General features: G+C 36.0%; 1 protein-coding gene across 2 annotated transcripts in view; it reads left to right on the forward strand.

The window, feature by feature from the left end:
* The window catches only part of LOC128699093 (caskin-2), a 414,005-nt gene extending 404,350 nt beyond the window's left edge, over positions 1-9,655 (forward strand). For both annotated transcript variants that reach the window (XM_070096754.1, XM_070096755.1), the window contains exon 6: positions 1,743-9,655. In XM_070096754.1, the coding sequence (XP_069952855.1) occupies positions 1,743-1,991 (249 nt within the window). In that variant the 3' untranslated portion in view covers positions 1,992-9,655. The remainder of the gene's footprint in view (positions 1-1,742) is intronic.
* Positions 9,656-11,148: the final 1,493 nt, after the last annotated feature.

Genomic DNA, 11,148 nt, shown 5'->3' on the forward strand with positions numbered 1-11,148 from the left:
CACTGAGTTGGGATTATCGTCACGTTTGTCGCCTCACATGAAAGAAACTTTACTCATCGTTGCTGTTATTTTAACATTTTATTGTTATAATGCCATTCAAGGGAAGTCCTCTGATGTAAGTGAAGAACTCTTAATCGAAGAACTTGGACTTGTCTTCCGTTTCCTTGGAACGAACCAGAATGTCTCCTATACCTTAGACCAAGAATAATCCCTGCGGGTTCATTTATCGTTTCCCCATAAATACATTCATAATCATGTAATAATAAACGAAACCAAAAATTAACTGTTCACTCTCACCCATAACTATATAAATAACTGTTCACTTTCACACACAGCTATATAAATAACTGCTCACTTTCACACATAAACGCAACTGTTATAAGCTGTACTGGATTCTGCATCTCATTATGTCTTACATGAAATATTAAGTAAACCTTGATTAGTATTAACCGTATAAAATCTACAGCACCAAATTAGTTTCAGAATATGTTTATGAATGAGTTATGTTTATCGTAAGCAACAGCCCGTAGAAGGGGAACTAACTTAATCTACATACTGTAGATATTTATATTGTCCGCATTCTGCCGTGACGCTAACATGCAATACTTTTTAAGAGTCTCTCAAATGTCAACCAACATGCAATTTTTTACTGGGTCCTCGTAAATGTCAAGCAACACTAAGATGTTCACTCACTGTACCATATAAGCTTCTCCTACATCCAGAGACGTGAATTATTTTATGGTTGAATGTCTATGGTCAAAGATCCCTTCCATGGAGGTACCTTGATGCTAGTGAAGGACTCTTGATCCAATGAAATGAAGCTACACTCTCTTCTCGGATCGAATCTGATTGCCTGTTATTGCCCTGGCTCTTTATTACTCCTGTGGATGTTCTCTTTCACATGTATATATTAATGGTAATAATATAATCATTGATTTGCAGCCATGATTTTCTCGGCTTAAATATCTTAATACTAGTAGTCAATTATTTGATTAGAAGCACTGAATTAACTCTCTGAAATGACACAGAATTAGGGGAATATATATTTGAAACGTACAAAGAGAATATTTGTATAATAACAGTGAATCTAAATATGGTGCCGAATATACGTTGTCGGTGATGGCAAACAATGTATTAGAGCAGGTCTTATCGACGGACACAAATTTAAAGCATTATTGTAAATGCAATAATTTAAAGATACATTACTCTATGCGGATGTGGGTAGATATCTATTTTTTAATATAAAAGCAATAAATGTTTATTAGAAATATATATATTTGAAAATGAGTGGGTGTGCATAGGGCCTACCTTGCATAGGCTTGCGCTAAACCTTCAGTTCAAACGTACTCTATGTCAGTTCTAAATCAACTTAGCAAAATTTCAAGAAAAAATTCCTTTACCTGGCTAACCCACCCACTTGTTATCATTAGATTATTCATCTTGATAACTTTCAGACAATATTCATTGCTCCTATTTAATCCGTCAACAAATTTATTAGGTTCACCTAAATAACTTAACCATCACAATGACATGCAGTAATTTTCTTGTCATTACTAGAACATCTTAAATATAAACTCTGTTTTACATCGAATTCACAAATTTCAAATTATAAGTGAACAATGCTTCAGTCTGTCTTGGACAGATTCAATTACTTAATAGTTTTAGTTTTCATTTTCAGTTTGCACGATAGTTGTACGATATTGATTTTTTTCTGTTACTAAAACCTTGTCTACTACCTGCAGGTGCGGAGGCCCCCGCCAGTCCCCGAGGATGTGCCAGAGACAGTGCAGGAGTGGCTGGAGTCCTTGGGATTGCCGGACTACATCGAGAATTTCCATCAAAATGGTATATATTGTCCTCTGGCAGCGCTGGGGCTGACCAAGAGAGACCTGCAGCTGATGGGAGTCTACATGCTGGGACACCGCAAGAAGATCCTTCTAGCTATCATCGGACTTAAGGAAGCCTTGTTTAGGAAAGAGGCGACAGAATGAATTTCAAAATATAACTCAATATGTATATAAGCGATGGTAATAAAATATAAATAGGAAGATATTTAATGAATATCGAAGTATCGGCTGCGTGATCAGCTGTTAATTTATCTCTATCTTTCAACCCGACATAAAGTATTACAAATTTCAGAGGCTAAGTAGGACAATGTAACTGAAAAATATATCTTTGGCTAATAAGAAAAGTTGCCTTTTGATATATTGATTCAAATATAGTTGACAAGTAAAAGTATTTAGGGAGAGTTTTTTTTTTAATGAATATATGCTCAGTCATTAACCAGAGGACATACACAAGAAGCACTGTATGCTGAGTTAACTTGTACAAGTGCTGTAAGTCACTCCTTAATGATCTTATACATATGAACCTTCTTCTGTTATCCATTAATATTTCCTGGTTATTATTCACTGGTTGAAATCATGACACGATGTTTAGAATGCATTCTTTATGGAGGTTGAATTTCACAGTCACAAATATTTTTACTCTTCACCTTGTGCGAGTATAATATATATATATAAACACAATAAGCGTCTCATCCACAACAAAAATAAATATAAAATATATAATATATCAACTTAACTAGCAGGTATTAGTATAAGATCGAGACATTCTTGATCATAATGAATAATTATATTATTTATATATACTCATTAAAATACATGCAATGAACTTTCACACAAAATTTACTATTTTAAAGGGTTTCCCCTGTAATTAAAAAAAAATCCTAGGCTTGCTTACAAAGATTAGGATACGTAAACAAAACTCGACCAGTAAAGCCCTGACTCATGTTAATAATTAAATGATGTTAGACAAAATTGATTAATTATTAAAATATTAATAATTAAATAGCGTTAGAAAAAACAGGTGTTGGTAAAAAAAGCATTGTATGCATTATCAACCATAGTAAACGTTATCAACCACAGTATGCGTTATCAACCATAGTATGCGTTATCAACCATACTATGCATTATCAACCATAGTATGCGTTATCAACCATAGTATGCGTTATCAACCATAGTATGCGTTATCAACCATACTATGCATTATCAACCATAGTATGCGTTATCAACCATAGTATGCGTTATCAACCATAGTATGCATTATCAACCATACTATGCATTATCAACCATAGTATGCATTATCAACCATACTATGCATTATCAACCATAGTATGCATTATCAACCATAGTATGCATTATCAACCATAGTATGCGTTATCAACCATAGTATGCATTATCAACCATACTATGCATTATCAACCATAGTATGCATTATCAACCATACTATGCATTATCAACCATAGTATGCATTATCAACCATAATATGCATTATCAACCATAGTATGCGTTATCAACCATAGTATGCATTATCAACCATACTATGCATTATCAACCATAGTATGCATTATCAACCATAGTATGCGTTATCAACCACAGTATGTATTACCAACTATAGTATGCTTTATCAACCATAGTATGCATTATCACCCATAGTATGCGTTATCAACCATAGTATGCGTTATCAACCATAGTATGCGTTATCAACCATAGTGTGCTTTATCAACCATAGTATGCATTATCACCCATAGTATGCGTTATCAACCATAATATGCGTTATGAACCATATTATGCGTTATCAACCATATTATGCATTATCATACTATTCGTTATCAACCATAGTATGCGTTATCAACCATAGTATGCGTTATCAACCATAGTGTGCTTTATCAACCATAGTATGCATTATCACCCATAGTATGCGTTATCAACCATAATATGCGTTATGAACCATATTATGCGTTATCAACCATATTATGCATTATCATACTATTCGTTATCAACCATAGTATGTGTTATCAACCATAGTATGCGTTATCAACCATAGTATGCGTTATCAACAATAGTATGTGTTATCAACCATAGTATGTGTTATCAACCATAGTATGCGTTATCAACCATAGTATGCGTTATCAACCATACTATGCGTTATCAACCATAGTATGCGTTATCAACCATAGTATGCGTTATCAACCATAGTATGCGTTATCAACCATAGTATGCGTTATCAACCATAGTATGCGTCATCAACCATAGTATGCGTTATCAACCATATTATGCGTTATCAACCATAGTATGCGTTATCAACCATAGTATGCGTTATCAACCATAGTATGCGTTATCAACCATAGCATGCGTTATCAACCATAGTATGCGTTATCAACCATAGTATGCGTTATCAACCATAGTATGCGTTATCAACCATAGTATGCGTTATCAACCATAGTATGCGTTATCAACCATAGTATGCGTTATCAACCATAGTATGCGTTATCAACCATAGTATGCGTTATCAACCATAGTATGCGTTATCAACCATAGTATGCGTTATCAACCATAGCATGCGTTATCAACCATAGTATGCGTTATCAACCATATCATGCGTTATCAACCATAGTATGCGTTATCAACCATAGTATGTGTTATCAACCATAGTATGTGTTATCAACCATAGTATGCGTTATCAACCATAGTATGCGTTATCAACCATAGTATGCGTTATCAACCATATTATGCGTTATCAACCATAGTATGCGTTATCAACCATAGTATGCGTTATCAACCATAGTATGCGTTATCAACCATAGTATGCGTTATCAACCATAGTATGTGTTATCAACCATAGTATGCGTTATCAACCATAGTATGCGTTATCAACCATAGTATGCGTTATCAACCATAGTATGCGTTATCAACCATAGTATGTGTTATCAACCATAGCATGCGCTATCAACCATAGTATGCGTTATCAACCATAGTATGCGTTATCAACCATAGCATGCGTTATCAACCATAGTATGCGTTATCAACCATAGTATGCGTTATCAACCATAGTATGCGTTATCAACCATAGTATGCGTTATCAACCATAGTATGCGTTATCAACCATAGTATGCGTTATCAACCATAGTATGCGTTATCAACCATAGTATGCGTTATCAACCATAGTATGCGTTATCAACCATAGTATGCGTTATCAACCATAGTATGTGTTATCAACCATAGTATGCGTTATCAACCATAGTATGCGTTATCAACCATAGTATGCGTTATCAACCATAGTATGCGTTATCAACCATAGTATGCGTTATCAACCATAGTATGTGTTATCAACCATAGCATGCGCTATCAACCATAGTATGCGTTATCAACCATAGTATGCGTTATCAACCATAGTATGCATTATCAACCATAGTATGCGTTATCAACCATAGTATGCGTTATCAACCATAGTATGCGTTATCAACCATAGTATGCGTTATCAACCGTAGTATGCGTTATCAACCATAGCATGCGTTATCAACCATAGCATGCGTTATCAACCATAGTATGCGTTATCAACCATAGTATGCGTTATCAACCATAGTATGCGTTATCAACCATAGTATGCGTTATCAACCATAGCATGCGTTATCAACCATAGTATGCGTTATCAACCATAGTATGCGTTATCAACAATAGTATGCGTTATCAACCATAGCATGCGTTATCAACCATAGTATGCGTTATCAACCATAGCATGCGTTATCAACCATAGTATGCGTTATCAACCATAGTATGCGTTATCAATCATAGCATGCGTTATCAACCATAGTATGCGTTATCAACCTTAGTATGCGTTATCAATCATAGCATGCGTTATCAACCATAGTATGCGTTATCAACCATAGCATGCGTTATCAACCATAGTATGCGTTATCAACCATAGTACGCGTTATCAACCATAGCATGCGTTATCAACCATAGTATGCGTTATCAACCATAGCATGCGTTATCAACCATAGTATGCATTACCAACCATAGTATGCGTTGTCAACCATAGTATGCGTTGTCAACCATAGTATGCGTTATCAACCATAGTATGCGTTATCTACCATAGTATGCGTTATCAACCATAGCATGCGTTATCAACCATTGTATGCGTTATCAACCATAGTATGCGTTATCAACCATAGTATGCGTTATCAACCATAGCATGCGTTATCAACCATAGTATGCGTTATCAACCATAGTATGCGTTATCAACCATAGTATGCGTTATCAACCATAGCATGCGTTATCAACCATAGTATGCATTACCAACCATAGTATGCGTTGTCAACCATAGTATGCGTTGTCAACCATAGCATGCGTTATCAACCATAGTATGTGTTATCAACCATAGCATGCGTTATCAACCATAGTATGCATTACCAACCATAGTATGCGTTGTCAACCATAGTATGCGTTGTCAACCATAGCATGCGTTATCAACCATAGCATGCGTTGTCAACCATAGCATGCGTTATCAACCATACTATGCATTACCAACCATAGTATGCGTTATCACCCAAAACTTAATGTTAGATTTTCGGGACAGGTTTAAGGTGTTGAGTCATACATCTGCTGACAGATATTTATGAATATTTATGAATGTCTGTATCTTTATATAAATTTTTTAATACTGATTTAAGGTAATTAATATTGAGTTTTGTGTTGATTACCTTGATACCTTTTAGCAAGTATTTTGATGTATTTTGAGATTAAAAATATGAAAATATCCAAGCTATTCTGTTAGCACTTATGACAGAAATATGAGTTTGTTAATACGTATTATTAAATTTAGTTTTCAAGCATCGTGTAGAACAGGTAAATGGTGTTAACAAGGAGCTGTAATTAACAAGCATCGTGTAGAACAGGTACATGGTGTTAACAAGGACCTGTAATTAACAAGCATCGTGTAGAACAGGTAAATGGTGTTAACAAGGACCTGTAATTAACAAGCATCGTGTAGAACAGGTACATGGTGTTAACAAGGAGCTGTAATTAACAAGCATCGTGTAAAACAGGTACATGGTGTTAACAAGGAGTTGTAATTAACAAGCATCGTGTAGAACAGGTACATGGTGTTCACAAGGAGCTGTAATTAACAAGCATCGTGTAGAACAGGTAAATGGTGTTAACAAGGAGCTGTAATTAACAAGCATCGTGTAGAACAGGTAAATGGTGTTAACAAGGAGCTGTAATTAACAAGCATCGTGTAGAACAGGTAAATGGTGTTAACAAGGAGCTGTAATTAACAAGCATCGTGTAGAACAGGTACATGGTGTTAACAAGGAGCTGTAATTAACAAGCATCGTGTAGAACAGGTACATGGTGTTAACAAGGAGCTGTAATTAACAAGCATCGTGTAGAACAGGTACATGGTGTTAACAAGGAGCTGTAATTAACAAGCATCGTGTAGAACAGGTACATGGTGTTCACAAGGAGCTGTAATTAACAAGCATCGTGTAGAACAGGTAAATGGTGTTAACAAGGAGCTGTAATTAACAAGCATCGTGTAGAACAGGTACATGGTGTTCACAAGGAGCTGTAATTAACAAGCATCGTGTAGAACAGGTAAATGGTGTTAACAAGGAGCTGTAATTAACAAGCATCGTGTAGAACAGGTACATGGTGTTAACAAGGAGCTGTAATTAACAAGCATCGTGTAGAACAGGTACATGGTGTTGACAAGGAGCTGTAATTAACAAGCATCGTGTAGAACAGGTACATGGTGTTAACAAGGAGCTGTAATTAACAAGCATCGTGTAGAACAGGTACATGGTGTTCACAAGGAGCTGTAATTAACAAGCATCGTGTAGAACAGGTAAATGGTGTTAACAAGGAGCTGTAATTAACAAGCATCGTGTAGAACAGGTACATGGTGTTCACAAGGAGCTGTAATTAACAAGCATCGTGTAGAACAGGTACATGGTGTTCACAAGGAGCTGTAATTAACAAGCATCGTGTAGAACAGGTACATGGTGTTAACAAGGAGCTGTAATTAACAAGCATCGTGTAGAACAGGTAAATGGTGTTAACAAAGAGCTGTAATTAACATTGGTAAATCTTAATTTATAATTGTTCTAACAAGTATTGTTCTTCAAAAATATGACTGTTGATGATTTTATGATTTTAGTATAAATTATTCACATTATTTTCGCATTACACAACTTTATAATTAATAATGTAACAGCTGCGGATTATATGTTACGCTGGATATCTGTACTTAGGAATCCACGTTATGGAACTTTCAGCTTATCATTAATGCCTATAAAAGGTAATACCTAGTTTTTTCAGCTTATCATTCATGCTAAAAATGGGCCTCTCAAAACGATATAAAGTTCAACGAGGAGAAATTTCAACTACTCAGATATGGAAAACTTGACGAAATTAAAAATGTGTCAGGGTATACCTATTTATTCTGCCGTATAAAATGTTATTCAAGGGAAATGTTCAGAAGAAATAAAGGAATTATGTAAGGGTTTATTTGAGAGCACAAGTAAAACATTGGTAACCTCTCATAAGCATTTCATTTACGATAAAAGATAATTATCTTAGGAGAACTGTATATATTGACGAAGAAGCCTGCGCACCAGGCTCCTTCAGTAGGATACATGAAACTGTACTACTGAAGTGTAGGGGTAAATATGTGATGATGTTCCTTAACATGAGTAGGTAGTAAGTCCTCTAACCTGAGAGACTGACCATCTTTTTTCAGTTAAAGACAGATCACTTTAAAATTACCTCTCGACATCTACCGTCTCCAATATTATTATTGTCTGTATTCTGCTGAAGAAGTCTGCTGCGCAGGTGAAACGTTTCCACAATGAGATATCTAATTATTGTACGTTTGTGTTACTTATCAACTTGTCGCTGTTGCAAACCATTTATAACATATGATTAATTATTATCATTGCTTTTGCTTTGAATGTTTTGGATTTAATTACATAAAACTAGAGTAGATAAACTCGGAAGCTCCATATATTTTCTTTTGTAATGAGACATAGTTTACTGTTAATTATTAGGGCTATGTATATTTATAGTGTACTTCAGTTGGGAACAATGTGATACCGAAGTGTCTTTGTGTATTATAGTAAGAACCGATGTGTGATAGATTGTTTGATATATGTACATAGTATACATAATTACATATTGTTTTCTATATTTATGTTGTTTATAATATATGAGAGTAGTGAGTTTACCTTGGGTAAGTGTGTGTTGATATGAGAGTAGTGAGTTTACCTTGAGTGTGTGTTGATATGAGAGTAGTGAGTTTACCTTGAGTGTGTGTTGATATGAGAGTAGTGAGTTTACCTTGAGTGTGTGTTGATATGAAGTAGAGGGGACGAGGCTGCCTACCTACCACTCACTTAGGAGTTAGAAACATATTCATCTCTGATAGTGAACTGAAAATTATGAAAATATTAATCAGCATCTGTAGGTGTGATTAATACCTCCCTTTTAGTATTAGGCATGTGTGAAATGTTATATTTAGACAATTTCTTTTTGCTTAGATTTTAGACAGCCTTTCAACAGCTACATAAATCTCCGCATATCTGGAATAGGTGACATTTCAAGATAATTATCCAGTCCAGTATACACTGTATATATTGTAAACTTTCTCAAGCACGTTTAATGTTATGACTCACCTATATGTTTACATTTGCTGGTGATGTGTTGAGGAGACCAGCAACACAAGACTCCGCAAGTTTATGCTGCTATGTCTAGTGTTATTTTGGACGGTTTATTGTAAGAGTGGCATATGTTTTATATAAAGCAGTATCACTGATCTTCGGAGTTTTTCTATCTCTACATGCCAGCATGTAAATTGTTAACTGTAGAAGCTAAAATGTTAAGAATCATTTTCATGGCGCCAGATGAGAAGCGTCACACTAATAGTTATTCAATGATATAATGCTTCGGAAGGTAGACGAAAGAAAGTTGCCAAGCCTCGTATACATTCTTTCTACACTTATAAAATGGTTATAACTGCAACCATAATTTTTAAAGGGGTGGACCGGTAAGCCAGCGGAAGGCCTCGGTCAGATAACGAAAAGCTCTAAGACCCGCGTCAGGAAGCACTTGTCCTGTTTCCTGACGAACCTTACCTAACCTAACCTCTACACATATATGATTTTTAAGATGGCAATGAAATTACAGTTAAACCATCTGCACTAAAAATAATAATAAGTTTATTCTATAACTAACATCCAAGTGCACATAAATTTTTTTAATGAAGCAAAAGGAAAAAAATGGACTTGAAACCTGAATTTGTACTTATAGAGAGTTTTGTATATTAACAAGGACTGATGGTAAGGACAGCAAGTAGGATTAACGAAGAATAAAGTGTCGATAATATTTGTGTGGAAATATGTAGCTGAACAAGGCAGAAAAGAACCTGTTTACTGCAGTTATGAAATAGGAAAAGGCCTATAATAAAGCAGTGAAGCGGCTGGTATTGCACATGTAAGGAATTGGAGATAAGAAAACGTTGGGAAGTGCTGTTGAGGGAAGCGGCCCTCAGGACCTACCATGAAGGACAGATGGGAAATATCTCCCGCAGAAAAAAAAGTGAGCCAATTACAGTAATGTGATGTCATCATTTATATTTTGATGTCTTTATATATATTTATTTTTATTTTATTATCACACCGGCCGATTCCCACCAAGGCAGGGTGGCCCGAAAAAGAAAAACTTTCACCATCATTCACTCCATCACTGTCTTGCCAGAAGGGTGCTTTACACTACAGTTTTTAAACTGCAACATTAACACCCCTCCTTCAGAGTGCAGGCACTGTACTTCCCATCTCCAGGACTCAAGTCCGGCCTGCCGGTTTCCCTGAATCCCTTCATAAATGTTACTTTGCTCACACTCCAACAGCACGTCAAGTATTAAAAACCATTTGTCTCCATTCACTCCTATCAAACACGCTCACGCATGCCTGCTGGAAGTCCAAGCCCCTCGCACACAAAACCTCCTTTACCCCCTCCCTCCAACCCTTCCTAGGCCGACCCCTACCCCGCCTTCCTTCCACTACAGACTGATACACTCTTGAAGTCATTCTGTTTCGCTCCATTCTCTCTACATGTCCGAACCACCTCAACAACCCTTCCTCAGCCCTCTGGACAACAGTTTTGGTAATCCCGCACCTCCTCCTAACTTCCAAACTACGAATTCTCTGCATTATATTCACACCACACATTGCCCTCAGACATGACATCTCCACTGCCTCCAGCCTTCTCCTCGCTGCAACATTCATCACCCACGCTTCACACCCATATA

The sequence above is a fragment of the Cherax quadricarinatus genome, chromosome 54 (genome assembly GCF_038502225.1).
Source record: "Cherax quadricarinatus isolate ZL_2023a chromosome 54, ASM3850222v1, whole genome shotgun sequence".
NCBI lineage: Eukaryota > Metazoa > Arthropoda > Malacostraca > Decapoda > Parastacidae > Cherax > Cherax quadricarinatus.